Source organism: Pyrus communis, chromosome 16 (assembly GCF_963583255.1).
Source record: "Pyrus communis chromosome 16, drPyrComm1.1, whole genome shotgun sequence".
Lineage (NCBI taxonomy): Eukaryota > Viridiplantae > Streptophyta > Magnoliopsida > Rosales > Rosaceae > Pyrus > Pyrus communis.
In genome coordinates, this window is record NC_084818.1 from 4919521 (window position 1) to 4935955 (window position 16435).

The 16435-nt window shown below is 38.6% G+C and overlaps 3 protein-coding genes across 3 annotated transcripts; 1 reads left to right on the plus strand and 2 right to left on the minus strand.

The window, feature by feature from the left end:
• Positions 1-279: 279 nt before the first annotated feature.
• LOC137721275 (protein trichome birefringence-like 33) lies at positions 280-3655 on the minus strand. The gene is made up of 6 exons (XM_068460380.1): positions 3325-3655; positions 3017-3228; positions 1554-1731; positions 1256-1455; positions 1003-1161; positions 280-870 (listed from the first exon to the last, which is right to left on the minus strand). The coding sequence occupies exons 1-6, from the start codon at positions 3502-3504 to the stop codon at positions 531-533; spliced, it is 1269 nt and encodes a 422-aa protein (XP_068316481.1). The 5' UTR covers positions 3505-3655; the 3' UTR covers positions 280-530.
• A 1527-nt stretch (positions 3656-5182) lies between these two features.
• Positions 5183-11302, minus strand: LOC137720797 (uncharacterized). Its single transcript, XM_068459906.1, has 11 exons — positions 11030-11302; positions 10453-10495; positions 10212-10265; positions 9531-9594; positions 8907-8963; positions 8614-8720; positions 8483-8521; positions 7748-7836; positions 7560-7638; positions 6877-6924; positions 5183-6725 (listed from the first exon to the last, which is right to left on the minus strand). The coding sequence occupies exons 1-11, from the start codon at positions 11203-11205 to the stop codon at positions 6645-6647; spliced, it is 837 nt and encodes a 278-aa protein (XP_068316007.1). The 5' UTR covers positions 11206-11302; the 3' UTR covers positions 5183-6644.
• A 1196-nt stretch (positions 11303-12498) lies between these two features.
• LOC137720541 (DEAD-box ATP-dependent RNA helicase 18-like) lies at positions 12499-15979 on the plus strand. Its single transcript, XM_068459626.1, has 11 exons — positions 12499-12828; positions 12986-13222; positions 13340-13597; positions 13700-13779; positions 13894-13999; positions 14103-14216; positions 14298-14396; positions 14498-14587; positions 14913-15019; positions 15094-15237; positions 15375-15979. The coding sequence occupies exons 1-11, from the start codon at positions 12559-12561 to the stop codon at positions 15643-15645; spliced, it is 1776 nt and encodes a 591-aa protein (XP_068315727.1). The 5' UTR covers positions 12499-12558; the 3' UTR covers positions 15646-15979.
• The last annotated feature ends 456 nt before the right edge of the window (positions 15980-16435 follow it).

Below are 16435 nucleotides of genomic sequence, written 5' to 3' on the forward strand. Positions count from 1 at the left end.
CTATAACTTCTTTTTTCCTAAGTGGCTTTCGAAAAATTAAATCTCAATCATCCACTTATTTTGCTTTGTAATATTAGAAGCTATGATTATATATTAGAGGGAGCTCTCAAGTTTGTCTAACAAAAACGACAACGTAAGATGCATATTCGGCCAACAGTACCAACATGTTTTTGGAAGTTGATCAGTGAGTGATACCTGATGGTTTGCAAAAATTACAATGTCATTTGGCTTCAAAGCCGTCTACGAAACATGACCGGAACAGAGTGCCTTTGAAAACAATGTGATAATTCTCTACTTTCTTTTAATTAATTACTATACTCAAGTATTCTCCTTCAAAAACCTCAAATTTCATAACAAAATTTTCATTTTTCACATTTCAACTCCAAAGCAGGATTCAATCTATCTATCTTCCATCTCACATTTTTCATGGATAACTAATTTACACTTATTCCTTGCCACCAGCTAGATCTCACCATGCAATGACCATCTTGAAAGGGCAGAGGACGAGAGCTCACCACTTTGGACCATGATCAAGGATAGAAAAGTTTGGCGAACAGAAGCTCGTTCCAAGTATCTTGAAGGCCAGGCAAACACCAATGCACGCAATCGGCATAGCTAACAGGGTTGGCTATTTGCTCGGGAGTCAGAGGGGACCACTGCTTCTTGTAGATTGATGTGTGGGCGTCCTTGCGATAGTTTGAGAGTTGCGTGATGTTGAGAAAAGAAATGGGCACCTTCGATTTGCTGAATACATCTCCAATTACCTCCATTATGTTTTTCCGGGAATCTGAACCCCAGTAGTTTGGATCCTCAATCAAAGTAGTCTGGTTGTAACAGTTACCTCCTGGTTCACCTCCCCATTCTATACCACTGCCAAATATCAAATGTCAGTCCACCTTAATCTTGTGAAAACTTCAAGCACAAGTTACGCATCGGGGTCCTCACAATTTTGAATGCTATATGTATGATTTGAATAAATAGGGTTGAGAGAATTGTGCTCACTTTCCATGAGAAGGTGACATGCTAGTGAAAAAGACCCTTGTCTTCTTGGGGTCCATGTTCTTCCGCACCCATCTTAACATAGTTTTCATCGCCATACGATAAGCCTCTGTCGTTGGCAGCTTCACAATATCTTTCACTTCATCATTGAAGGAACCTAGTCTGAAAATTAAAATTTTAGCGATTAGACATTTTTTTAAGCAATATAGGAAGAGAGAGTCAAGCAATTTATAATTTGATAGGGGCAAGAAAGTACAATATTTTAAATTCGAAGCCGGTCATCCACCACAGATAAGTATTGAACACCAATACATCAACGCCCTTCCAATGTTTGCCGTGCTTATTGATCGACCCTTTCCTAACAACCCTGTCAGATATCCTATGGACGATAGCATTATCCGAGTTTGATTCAAGCAGAAACGGCGCCCAATAGAACTCGATTGTGGCATTGTATGTCTACACATTATGGAACAAAGAATAGTAAATGAGTCAGTAAAACGTCAATGCACATTTGAGAAGCATGAGAAAAAGTGAAAACGTCAATGAAATGTCACCTTGGCTGTGAAAACAGTTCGCGAGTCTGAGTCGAAGGTTTCCATGGATTTGGCATCATCCGGGATGAGCTTGTGGAGAAGACAAATCATGGAAACATACTGACCCCGGTTCAGAGAATCTCCAGCGAACATCATCCGCTTCCCTCGTATCGTCTCGAGCATCAATGTGGCATTGAAGCTGTATAATTTGTGAGAAAAATGTTATACATGTTACTCTATTGGTAAATTAGAAAAAATCCATCATCGAAGGATATATGATTTTTATAGATTATCAAATTAATGTTAATACCAATGACATTGTAACACCAAATAAAAACTACCAGTGACAAATATGCAGAAGTATATATTATTAGAAAGTAAAATTATGTATTTTAACTTGGCTGTTTATGAATAAATTAAACATACGATAATTTGTTAGGACAATTGTGGCACAACTAGGGGCTGTTTGAGGGATTGAGATCCTCTCCGGATCTCAAACTCTAAAGCCTGCGAACCGAGCAATCCAGACCTTAAATTTTGTGGTCTACGTTAGTCTATCCCATTAGCCTACCTCACACAACACATCTCTCTCTCCAACGTCCATATCTCTCTCTCTTAAATGTCCTGATTGCTTGGCCCGTGGGCCGAGATCAAGAGAGGATCTTAATCCCTGTTTGAGATTGTATCTCTAAGTACATATGCTCACAAGCGCTTGCGCTTATGTTAAAAGTAATTTTATGATAAACACGTTGAAATGTTTAGTAAAAATCAAAGTATTGTTACATGCTTCTCTTGAAAACGCTTCTAATACATAGAAGCACTTCTAGATAATTTCCGGGCCGTTCTCAATAGCCCATATTATCGAACTCCCTAAGCCCGTACACAATTTGGGCCCCACCACATCCCCGTTGTTTGTAGATTAGAATCCTCTCCTGACCCATAAAAATTGAGCCCGCTCAGTAGATAATGGTGATTGTTGAAATTTGATCCAAATACTACAATTATTATAACTTTTAAAGAATCTCTAGTTTGTAATTATTAGATTAAATTTTAACGGCAGAAGTGTCTGCTCAGCACACGCTTTTAAGGTCAGGAGAGGATCCTGATCCGTTGTTTTATGGAAGAGTGGGCCCCGTCCCTTAGTTTTCTCGAACGGGCGACAGATGGAAGGAATGTACGCGATCTCGATTTCCCCGGGAACATAACGGCAGCGTATAAACGACTGTCGACCCGGCCGGCGGGAAGCAACCGAGCCGGTTCGATTGGGAAAACCGGTTCGTCAAACAAGGACAAGGGGACAAAACCGTTTCGTTTGTCGGTGACGAGATACGTAAGTAGGGATACAGAACTAGGAGAGTTCTGGTCGTACGATGCCTTTTGTAAAGCTCAAAACGGAAAGTAAAAAATCGGCTCAACTTTCCCAAACAACGCCGATTAAAACGAGGAATTGACGCGTTTTTTATTATAGTGACTGAGCAACTGACCTGGGAAGATCGCAGCCGTGGGGCTGCCACCGCCATTTCTGGTAGTCCTTGTCGGGCCGCCCGTGTTCTTGGCAGGTCAGCTGCGGCTGAATGTACGGGCACTCCGATTCCTTGTAAAGCGGCCGAGTCGACTCGTCAAAAACCCACCTCCCGCTGAACACGTCGCACCCTTCGTCGGTCTTGCCGACGGCGAACGGCAGCTTCTCCCTCTTCTTCCCTAGCGCAAAACGCAAAACCCAATTTAGTAAATTGAAAAATATTCAAATTTTTGCAATAGGAAATTGGTTGACTCGGTGGGTTGACTCAACGGTTTTGATAACGAGTGGGTCGGAGCTGGTAGTGAGTTGACGCTGGCCGAAAATGCAGGTGAGGTCCGCGCCGTAGAGGACGGAGACGAAGAGGACGAAGGCGAGGAGGGTGAAGAGGTAGGGAGAGAGTCTAGCCTTGCGGAAGACGGCGGCGGAGGAGGAGTACGGCCGTGGCTTCATTAGTCTGGTGAAAGCGTGTAATTGTGTTTGGATGTGTGATCTAGTTTCGGTTGGAAATTATGAGATGGAGGTCCATAGACTCCATACACATTCATCGTCCGTGAGAAGAATAAATATATAAGAATCATGTGTGTCGGGAATATTATATTAAAAATCGGCAGTCTCGGCACCACCGTGGATCAGGATGTATACTCATTATACACCGCATGATCTATCATGTGTCATTCCACTTAATCAGTTAATCATAGTTTTTCTTTTCCACTTAATCATAGTTAAATTTCACAATAAATGCTCCCTTTTAATTTTGAAAAAAATTAATTATGATTAGGTGAAATGTCTCCAATAGAGATATCAAAAAATAAATCTCAAATGTTAATTTGATAACTGACGTGGCAATATCATATTTTCTTTTTTTCCAACCGACATGTTTTTTTTGTTATAAATGATATTTGTATGACCAATTTTAAAAAGAAATCAATTAAAATAAATTTTCAAGATCTATAATTGGTGCATTATTGAGACCCACACAATAAAATAATTAAAAATTATTTGACATTCACATTTTCTCATATGTCAAATTTGACATATGAAAACCCATATGTCAATCCATGTAGGATTGACATATCGGTTGAAACTTGCTCGTACTTCAAATTTGATTACATAGCATTCCACTTAGGATTTGACATCTCATTTGGAAATGATCTAACAAATGATGGGTGGTTACAATGCTGAGCAAAAATGCACCCATTTTAATACTGTTGTGACAGAAAAAGAAAAATTAATTAAGTGAATTAAAAGGAGTAAATTTTTTTTTTCTTGAACAAATTATATTCTCTACACGGGAGGGGTGGGCTTAGCCTCATAATTAACTAGCAATAATGTGGTTCAAATTCGTCTTTGGCGAGAATTGAACATAAGACATCTCACTTACAAGTAAAGAGGAATACCACTAGACCGTAGTGCTAAGTGGCAAAGGAGGAGTAAATCTAGAATCGAAGAAATTTTTAAAGGGAGAGCAACTAGTGGTTTTGCTCTTGCAATCCACTCTTTTAGAGGCTGGAAAGACTCTTAGAGACATTTTCTCTTACTCTTAATCACCATTGGGTGATTCATCAGCACTAGGAATCGAATCCAGGACGTGTCAAGTGAAATACGAGTTTGAAATTTGTCCCCAATCACTTGGCAACGCCGTAGTTGTTTGATTCCCTTCCAATTAAAGCCAATATGATATCCAAAGGTAGGCCAATGAATAGTAAATTGCATCTCAGGCATTTCTGTGTTTGGGAAATCATTAAACCAAATACCATTTCTGGTCCCCAAAAGAAAAACTGAATTCCAAGAATACAAGTGGAGTGGAGTGGGTGAGACCAGTGGTGCATGATTATAATGTGGCTTTGATTTCTAAGGCAAGTAATAGTGTCTATCACTTTCTCTACTTTGAGAGAGAGAGATGAAATATTAGTTTTAGGTGGAGGGTGATTGGAAAGTGGGTAATATTTCAGGCTCAAAGTGGTTGGCATTCACCTGCTTTGGCTTTCTTAATTCTATACTCAATAATACAACAAAGAAGTAGCAGCTCAGCTGAGATCACCTCACATTTAATCACAACAAATAATCATAGTTTGGCCAAAATTAATTAATTACAATTATTGACTAACTAATAACTTGTTAGTATGAAGAATAGGAGTTGCGAAGATGGAATCTAAAGAGTAGGAGTTGGGAGGAGGGGGGAAGGAGAGGAACCGAAGCCATAGGCATAGAAAGAAGAGGTATAACCGATGCCAAAGATAGGAATAGAACCCACAGACACCGGTTATGAACCCAGGTAAGTCGATGTATTCCTACTATTCCACGACCTCTAATGACATTGGGACAAAGCAACGACGTGGTAGATCCAACTCTAGTGTAATGTTCTATAAAAAAAATAAAAAAAAAAGGTTCAGAAAATACAATGTGAGAAATGCATGCATCGACGCAAAACAGAAAGTTTGATTGTCTCTATGTCTGTAAAGCTCACACGGTAAATGCTATTAAACATTAATTTTCTCGCTGTTGACCCGCAGACCGCCTTCACTTCCTCACCAAAACATGAAGAAAGATAACAAAGGAAGAGTTCACAGTACATAAATTTCGATAATCTTCACCAAGAAAATACCATTCATCCCTCCTAAGAACAAAAAATTTCCAAACACATAAAATTTCATTACAAAAGTTGACGAATAAATTCGTACCTGAGACAGAAGAGACACAGAGCAGATTGCAAATGGCCAAATCAAAATGAGGCAGACTTCATGTATGAAAGATTTGTGGCTAAGAACCTTCACCCTTGCTCTTATACCTTTCTGACAACTTCAATAAAACTACCATTTGTTGCGTTTTCTGGTGCTTTTCAAAGAACCTCGACAATGTTGTTAGCCAGCCACATCAGAATCAGTAAGAAAATAATGGCACATCAGGTAAAGCCTTTGATATTTTCGATTCATGAGGGTTTCTGTGGTGGGAAACACTCCAAAGAGCCTTTCTCCCATCATATCACCATGCTACCAATCCAAAATCCAATAGCTTTTTCTTGAGTAAGCATCAATGCATAACATAGTTCTACCATAAAAATATATCTGTTCAGTAACTGCAGCTTATCAAACATCTAAATCAGAATCCGTCAATTCAGCCTCTGTAAATACGCAAGATATTAACATTCAATAAATCATATTTAAAAGATATAGTAGCACACTACCATACATTCCAACATGCAAGATAATGCATGACACTAAACATCTAACGTATTCATTTTTTTAATTTATCTGGAGAAATATTAAAATTCGTGTGGAAACAATACATTCAAAATTGCCTGAACAGCAGCTGACACAATGTAGAAGGAAATTTAAACTAGTACTTGGTAAGGAGGGTTCCCTTACGTTACAACTAAATATATGACTCGTGACGGAAAATAAAATGAAAAGTATAAGTGAGACGGAGAAGGCACCCTTTATATGATGGTGCATGCCGAGCTTAAGTGCTAGCTTTGACTAGGCTGTTGCCGCATACTGATCCACTTTCTCTTGTTTGCTGAATGTTGATGGCAGAGTACAGATGATACAAAATGAATTCACCAGCTTGAACTAAAACAAATATCTCTATGCTCAAAAGTCGACAGGAGAATAGGTACTTCGATGACCATGAGAAGAGCCCCTAAATTTGTGCATTAAGGATGCAAACAAACTCTGGAAAGACAAAATGTGGTAGTTATTAACAATGTATTGAGATCTTAAGAAGAAAAAAAAAAAAGCAATCTAATTGAAAATTGTTTATATCTGTGCCACGTCACTAGAAATACGGAGGAAAGAGACAAATCAGTAAACCTAAGCAGAATACCTGTGTACTTTGAGGTAAGCTGGTCCAAAAGTCCAAGTTTGGTATAATCTGTAAAGAGGAGAAGCACCAAATCATAGTTAAATTACCATAACGTAAAGACCGAAGGAACACTTTGGATCCTTGCCCAGACTCCAGAATACGGGTAACAATTAAGATATTTTCCGCCATTGCAATGAGATCTAACATGTCACATTTCGAAATGGTATGCTGCCACAAAAAAAATAAAAAAATAAAGAATAGTTTTGACCCCAACATGGCATATGGATTTATAGTAATAATGGTAAAAGGAACGTGCGGATTCCCTATTTCATGACTCTTACAAATTTAAATTCCCTTTTGCCCTAATGATCATGCATGCATTTTGGTTCTCTCTCCCCTGCAACATTTCCTTCAATGGACCATCCACTGTTTGATATCTATCACCAAGTTTCCTATGCCTAATTCATGACCACCATTTTACCTGACTCTTGACATATATTAGTTTTTCCTCTATAAATTTAAGAAACTTGAATTCCATTTCAAATTGATACACAGCAAATAGATGGAGCGATGCATAAAAAAATTTCAAGACACATGAATGGACAAACTCAAGCATAACTAAATGGTTTGTGCAAGAAGCTGATCTTTTTTTTTTTTTTTTTTTTTTTTGAACAAGAAGAAGCTGATCTAATTGAGGAACATACGTGTATTCCACGAACTCCAAGTTTGATATATCGATAACCTGCCCCAACCAGCAGATAAGCTCCAAAAAGGCATAAGATTCTGAAATTCAGATCAGTTATCAATCAATTAAGATGACTCAGAAAAACTTCAACAGTAGACATAGAAACTCCCATTGGTAATAACGTTCAGGAAAAAATTTAACTCTTACATGATTCCTAAGGTACCAAGCCAGCCCCACCCTCTCCCATGCACGTGTTCAATCTTGGCACAGCCAGAAGGATGTGTCAATACTGTAGCCTGTAATAAGGATGAAAAGATTATGAACCTCATATTTTATACATTGTTCATACACTTGCTGAAAATCCATTTCAATGTCACAAGATGAACTGTCAACAGAGAGCCAGTGCCATGCATTTCAAAGCTTCATGATTTCATACATTAGGAACGACAAACATAGCTATTTTATCTGTATTTCTCAATAGTCAATACCACACCACCTTTTCCTCCACCTGAACCATATACACAAAAAGAAGGCCTAAAAGATAAAGCGCCACCAGCTGAGAAAGAAAAAAAAAGATTGGAAACATCTTCAGGCAACACAAAAGCACACTAATGATAAGCAGGAAAATGAAACAGGTTGAGCACATCTTCAGTTCCACACAAGTCTACAGATTAGTTTAATTAATAAATATGGCTGGAGATCAACCGAGAGAAGATTCAAGCTAAAGGAACTTATTAAATCAGGCAAGAAGCTTAGCATACAAAAGCTGAAGACAGAGGGCCAAAGGTCTATACTCCATAGTGGACACTGTACAGTTCACAGAATATGGACAAAATATCGCTACTCCCATGGACAGATTTATATAAGTATAATCACATATTATATAAGATCAAGCACTAAGCAAGGAGGAATGAAAGATATTCTGAAACTGAAAGAACTCACATAGTCGCATTTCCCAGTTTTCTCAAGTGAATGTGGCCCCTGTAACATAGAAAGATAAGAAACTGGATCATCAAGCAAGCAGAATTCTAGATCATTTCAAATTATGCAAATAATTTCGTATAAGGTCTTGCCTGAACTCTATTGGGATCACAAATCACAGACACAGAGAGCGAACAGTTGAACTTTAGGCCACTACTTGACATCTTAACAATGACACCGGTGTTAGGATTCTTCCTGTCTGCCATAACAAGTCATAAATTTCCAAAATTTTATGCACAAACCAAATCAATCTGGTCAGAAAGCATGCATGTCCATACACATTTGCGCAATGCCATATTCAAGCTATAGTAATGAAAACCTTGAAAGTATCATACAATTTTATATCTGGCGGAGATTCCAAAAAAAAAAGGAAAAGAAATCTCACCAATTATGTTCATGTCAATGCTTGAGGCACGCCCAATGGTAGTGCACACATAGTAACCTGCAGTTACCGCTTGGTTCATTTTAGAAGATTAAATACAGTCTTCCAAAATAGAACAATTTTCAATCCAAATTAGATGAGAAAGCCCTCACAGTCTCATGCTTTGTTCGAAATTAAAATGGGGGCATCACAGGCTCCCAATTTCTAATGTATCAAAGCACATTATACAAGAAAATCAAGAGAATTTTGTTTGAAGCCACAGAGCATACGATGTCATTAAAAAGTTTAACTGTCACAATTTTTTTTACACTATTTGTGAATAGCTACTATGTATCACAATACAACTTGCAAAAGCATTCATCTGATCATGATCCTTAAAGCTTTATTTGCTCCAGAACATGTCCAAATTAAAGATCTACTTCTGCAGAGCCAGTCAACAAAAAGAACTTATTTCTGAAAGAAATTAATTTGTTTATTCCCAAACATGATTGAGTCACCAACCACCACTCTCATACCTAAGCAATTGAATGTGAATTCCTTTTCTCGACTTTACCAACAAGCAATAGATACAGTAAAGTACATGGAGGGCTATGTCATTAATCATCTGAAAAAGCAAAGGATACGTACCTCCTATGTTGTTTGCCACAAGCGCACTACAACCCATGCCACAGCGCGATGCGCCCCCACAATCCTGCAATGTTCAATATGATAGTCAAATAAATAAGGTATTCTACAGAAATTTGGGTAGGAAGTATATATTACTATCTTTATCTTTCTTATCCAATTTTGAACAAAAGGCTACTCTGCCCATTACACCCTGGATCAAGAGCCTGGAATTATATGTGAACAGTAATACTCAGGTCAATTGTTAAAAAGAATTATCAGTAATTGAATCCAAAATAAAGGTTATCAGTGCAAGCATCAGGTTCATGAAAAGTAAAGGGAAGCAAATGACAATTAGGACCTTTGAAAGCTGTTGCAATATTCTATTAACTTCCGCAGCATTATGCTAGTTTTAGATTCTAAATTTAGAAATAACTCTCAAGTTGTTTTAGCTAGCAGTGTAAGTTCCAGCTTTAGCTGTCAATTTCCAAATTGCCATCTCTCTCTAACCCTCTCTTTTGTCTTCAAAGGCAGACATAGAGAAAATGAGAGCAAACCCCGAAGCAGCTCCCTTACGGATCAAAATATAGGGAGGAACTAAGTACCAAGTAAATAAGTGCGAATCATTTCAAAATTGCAACAGTCTCAGTGCCTTCTATATCATCAACATAAAAAAAATAATAGCAATAGAGCTGACAAATTTACCCGGCAATCAACACATCTAGGTGGGTCGTGATTGAAAATCATTCCATTGCAAAGCTGCTCCAGAGAGTCAAAGAAAATAAACTCAATAATGAACCTCGCGACATTAATAAGGCTTAGGCTTGTAAACATTAACATGATATCAGTTAAAGAAAATAACAAACAACGGCATTGTGATATTATCATGATCATCGTCGTACAAAATATCAGTTAAAAAACAAAGGTGTGACCTGATGGAGCGAACCTGAAACCAGAGCACAGTCTCATTTGCTGCCACCTTGTAGAACCTGTAGTAACGAAGTTTAACAGCAAGGAAAACTGAATTTTGCTTGACCAAATTGATGATTAACTAATTACATCACGAATGCCGCCATACATAAGAGTATCGGCTAGAATACAACCTCTGTCCAAAGCTCAAGAGTGCGAAAAATCTCTGCAACCCCTTAAACCGTAATGTACCATATAACTATTGCAGTTTAAGATGCTTCCAAATATCAAACTAGGCAAAATCAGAATGGCTCAACCAAATTTCTTTTGAACAAAAGGGCATTAAGCCGCCTTAATGAAAACCAGTTTCGGAAATGCTTAATAGGAGAGAAGCACATTATTTTGCAGAATTCCAAGAACCTCGTGCATCTAACATAGAAATCACAAATTTCATAACAACATCCATAGCAATCAAACAGTTGCAAGGCATGCACAGAAAAACCCACCAGAAAAATAAAAGTTTCCATTGACAATTCGTGAAAATAAGAAAACCCCATATCAAGTAGAGGGGGGAGGGACACAGAGAGAGAGAGAGAGAGAGAGAGAGAGAGTACCCATCTTCGCTTTGGACGCCATGAGGGAAGAAAGGGATGGGAGAGTCCAGAGTGTAGTTGTAGAGCTTGTTATCGTCGACGAAACTGAAATGGCAGCTACCGGAGACCGAGTTAACTCGGTCCAGAATCGTTAAGATGACTGCAACCCATTTCAGAAAACCGAGTCGGACTTCCATTGTTGGCGACGGAGTTCACACCAATTCGGTTAAAATCTCATCAACTCGTTCTGAAAACACACGGCATTGCGTTTAACCAAACGACACGGTACGCACGGGTCGCAGGGTCCGGTTTGGAATATGCATAGCAAGTCCACCCTTAAAAAATTCGGTGAACAGTGATAGACCACATGAACAGTAAATTGATCAAATGCTTCTTCATCTTTAAAAAATATATTGGCACAAAGTTTTAAAAATACGCTGGTATAAACAATCTTCATACCTATAAAATACTTTGGCACCTAGTCCATTTAAAATATTATTAATTTTTTTATAAAATAAAAAAAAAAATTTTAACTTCGGATAAGATTTTTAACCAATCTTGTCACGGCACGTGTCATTATCTGAAAGTACTATTTTGGTTGAAAGTGTTGAAAATATTGAAATGTGGTGTAGGGTGGAATATGATGGTTAGGTATTCATAGAAAAAAAAATTATTTTTATGAATTTTTAAACAATTTTTTATTAAGATAATTAATCTGGACCGTTGAATTTGAAAAAAGAATTCAAATCCAACAACCCATATTGCATCACATGGCTAGGCTTTGGATTTGAATTTCAATTTTTTTTTTTATCGTTGGAAATTCAACGGTCCAGAACTAGCCACATGGCATCTGGACTCTCGCCCCTGTTGCACTTGCACATGCAGGCCTCACCCGTTTTTTCTTGTCGGAACACGCGGCCACTCCCGCATGTTTCCACGCCCCTGGAGCAAAAAAATTTAAAATGGCCAGTGACGTCACGCTGGCGTTAGCATAATGTCACATAGGTCAGGCCTTGACTCAACATATTCTGGCTCCGCCTATGAGATGGCTTGGGTTAGGTGCTAACCTATTAGGTTGGGCTGGAGCACTTTTTGTAGGTGCCAGGCCATTTTGGGGGCTGTGAGCCGGCCTACCCCTTTAGGGTGGACTTGCTCTTAAAGCTAGTTTGGAATTGTTTTATATATATATATATATATATATATATATATATATATATATATAAAAGAACTACTTTTTCAGTCTTTAAAAATAATTACAAGTAAAATAAAGTAGTTGAAATAAATTGTATTTTTAAAAACATTATGGTATAAAATGTAGTGTAAAAGTGTTTGTAAATTATGATGTAAATATGATATAATTGTATATATTGACCAAAGCCTGGGCCGAACCAACTAAACCGCGAGTGACAAATTGGATCGCCCGGTTAGGCATCTTTTATTCGCAACCCCAAACGACAGGTCGTCTAACAGAAAACAGGACAAACTTTATACTGCCGCTGCGGAAGCTGGATTAGCCTAACCGTGCGAACCGCGAAGAAAAACAGAAAGCCATGGACGCCGACTCTTTCAACCCCAGCAGCGCCTTGAGCGACACCCGCTTCTCCGACCTCAAGCCGCCGCTCTCCGAACCGGTTCTCGAAGCCCTATCCCAAGGCGGGTTCGAGTTCTGCACTCCCGTTCAAGCCGCCACAATCCCCTTACTATGCAGCTTCAAGGACGTGGCGGTGGACGCCGCCACTGGTTCAGGCAAAACCCTAGCCTTCGTGGTCCCGATGGTGGAGATACTCCGGCGAGTTTCAACCACTCCAAAACCTCAAGAGGTCTGGTCCACACCACTAATTAATCTTCTTTCTTTTTTTACTTGCTAGACACTGTTTGGTTGCCGAGAAAGTAGAATTTTTACTTGCTAAACACTGTTTGGTTGCCGAGAAAATGGAAGAGAAACAGAAAGAAAAAGAAATTTTTGTGCTTGTGCAGGTGATGGGAATGATTATATCTCCGACTAGGGAGCTGTCTTCGCAGATATACAATGTAGCGAAACCCTTCATTTCGACGCTGCCGAATTTCAAGTGCGTCCTTTTGGTTGGTGGAGGCCAAGTGAAATCAGACATGAAACAAATCGAAGAGGAAGGAGCCAACTTGTTGATCGGCACGCCGGGAAGACTATTCGACATTATGGAACGCATTGATGGCTTGGATTTGCGGAACCTTGAGGTAATGCATTTGATGGGATTTAATTGAAAGTTTATGTTTTGGGATTTGATTGAAATTTGTTTCGCGGAATTCGATTGTATAGGCTGATAGAGGCTCATTTGTCAATAATTGTTGCAGATTTTGATCTTAGATGAGGCCGATAGGCTATTGGATATGGGGTTCCAGAAGCAGTTAAATGACATTATGTCTCGATTACCGAAGCTTCGTAGAACTGGTCTGTTTTCAGCTACCCAAACTGAGGCAGTTGAAGAGCTGGCCAGAGCAGGACTAAGGAATCCTGTGAGGGTTGAAGTACGAGCTGAAACAAAATCGAGTGATTCGGCGTTAAGGAAAAAATTAGCCTCTTCTAAAACACCTTCTGGCCTTGCCCTTGAGGTATGCTCTATAACATAACATCAACGATTACTAATTTGTCAATAATGTGTAGCTTCTCTATTATTGAATTGTTTTCGCCTTTGACCGTGCACTCTCATACAGTATCTGGAGTGTGAGGCAGACAAAAAACCGTCACAGCTTGTGGATCTTCTTGTTAAGAATAAGTCTAACAAGACCATAGTGTAAGTAACATGAGATTAGTATGTTTTAGTGAATGTGGTCGAATTAGCTTCGAGGTTGAAGGTTGTTTTGCGTTGTAAAGTGATTTTCATATTTTTCTGTGTTTTCTTCTGTAGATACTTCATGACTTGTGCTTGTGTTGACTACTGGGGACTTGTTCTTCCATTGCTTGGTCCTTTGAAGGGTTTCCCTTTGATTGCTCTACATGGGAAGATGAAGCAGGTAAAACATTATAGATCAGTGATTCAGTATACTCGGTCGATCTTTGAGTTAGTGTTTCATGAACTCACTGTTCTTTGCTTTTTCAACATTTTCTGCTTTCTAGGCCGCAAGGGACAAAGCTTTGGCCTCATTTACATCTCTCTCAAGCGGCGTCCTTCTGTGTACTGATGTTGCTGCACGTGGGCTCGACATTCCAGGCGTTGACTGTATAGTGCAGGTAGCTTACAATAGCGTGTAGATGGTCATCACCAGTTTTGAAAGCTAAATAGTATAATCCATTTGTTTGTTGATATTTCAGTATGATACCCCTCAAGATCCAAATGTGTTCGTGCATAGAGTTGGCCGAACAGCTCGTATGGGTAGACAAGGAAGTGCGATTGTTTTTCTATTGCCAAAGGTTTAGTTATAGAATCTGTTTGACTCGTTTTTCTTTTCTTATTTTCTGTGTTGCTTTCATTTATGGTGTTGAAGGTGCTTATTTTGGTCACACTGTTGCAGGAGGAAGCTTATGTAGAATTCCTACGGATAAGAAGAGTTCCTCTACAAGAAAGGAAATGCTCTGATGATGTTGCTGATGTTGTTCCTCAGGTAGGCATCATTTTATGGTGCACTTTATCAAATCTTATTGTGGAAAAATAATCTTCTTAATTTATTCCTCGTTATACCTGTTGTAAACGTATTCAGGCTTCTTTTTACTGAGTGGACATTGATTTAAAATGTGTCCAATGATGCCAGCACTTTATGTAAAACAAATTGACTTCATTGTCCATGTATTTCAATGCTATTGATTAAATCAATTTATCCATCATGCTGCTGTCTTGTAAATATGAGCTTAGTTTTATGGTGTTCTCTCTTGTTGTTTTTATGAGAGCTTTTAGTAGTTGAAGTGACGTTGGTTTAAAACTTGTTTCAGATCCGATCAGCCGCAAAAAAGGACCGCGATGTTATGGAAAAGGGGCTCAGAGCATTTGTTTCTTACATGCGTGCATATAAAGAACATCACTGCTCTTACATTTTCAGGTGTCTAACAGCACCTCCTATTAATTCAGGCCAAGAAAAAAAAAATCTCTAATTTCCGCTTTTAATTAATGCAGGTGGAAGGAACTTGAAGTCGGGAAATTGGGCATGGGATTCGGACTACTGCAGCTCCCTGCAATGCCTGAGGTAAAGCACCACTCGCTTTCCACAGAGGGTTTCATCCCTGTTGAAGACATCAACTTGGAGGAGATCAAATTTAAGTAAGAACTCCCTTCAATTTCTGAATGTTTGGTTGTATAACATCGACGTGTTATGAGACCATGCTGTGGTTGTAGTTGGGTATAAAATTTCATTCCTGGCTAGCTACCGTTGCTAAAGGAAAAAGTTTATCATTTAGGGATAAATCTCGCGAGAAACAAAGAAAGAGGAATCTACAATCGAAGAAAGAAGCAAGACAGCAAGAACCGAAACCTCAAAAAACCAAAAAGATCCCAAATCCTTCAGATGCTGCAATGAGGAAGAAAACGGGTAAGCAGAGGCGTGCTATCCAGTCAGCTGAAGATGAAGATGAGTTGGCAAGAGAATACCGGTTGCTAAAGAAGCTCAAAAAGGGGGCTATCGACGAAAGTGAATTTGCGAAGTTAACAGGAACAGAAGACTTGATTTGAAGGCATAATTATGCAGATGATTTCGGGCATCCAGACATATGGAAGATTGGTAGTCTAGAGCCCTTCAAGCCGGATGGGGATCATATTTGGATCAAGCAAAGTGGCCACGGCATCCTCAAGCTTGTTCAAAAGACAAAACTTGAAGATGCAACAAAAATTGTTGGGAGACACTTTTGGAGGTGAAAGTTTGCTCCTGATAGTTTTCGATATGGGGACCCTTTTACTCGTTTTATTTTATTTACGTTCTTTGTAACCGTGACAAGCTCATACGATAGAGATTGCAGAAACAGATAAGTGTACCAGACGGTAGGAAATCAAAGCTACTTTGATTACAGTTTGGTGTTGAATTACATGGAGGTGAATTGTCTGTCCTCTCATTTTCATACTCTTTCCAAGCCCTCTTGTTTGTGTGGTCACGGTTAAGTCATATTAACATTTTATATTCCTATTATTTTTTGTTTTATTATTTCTATAAAAAATTAATATAAAATGTTGACGTGGCTTAACCGTGATCACACATCACAGGAGGGCATGGGGAGAGTATGAAAATGGAAGGGCAGACAATCCACCTCCGAATTACATTGCACATTGAACAGTAATGACCACTCGATCCAAATAGTGGTAAACATTTCTATCAATAGTTTCTTAAAGACCTGTTTAGTACTCTACTTGATTCTAATTTTTTAAACTCAAAAATAATTTTCAAGTATTAGACCTTAAAAACTTGTTTGGTTAGACTATTTTCAAAAACTAAACACTAACTAAAAACTATAGTCTATTATCTAAAAAC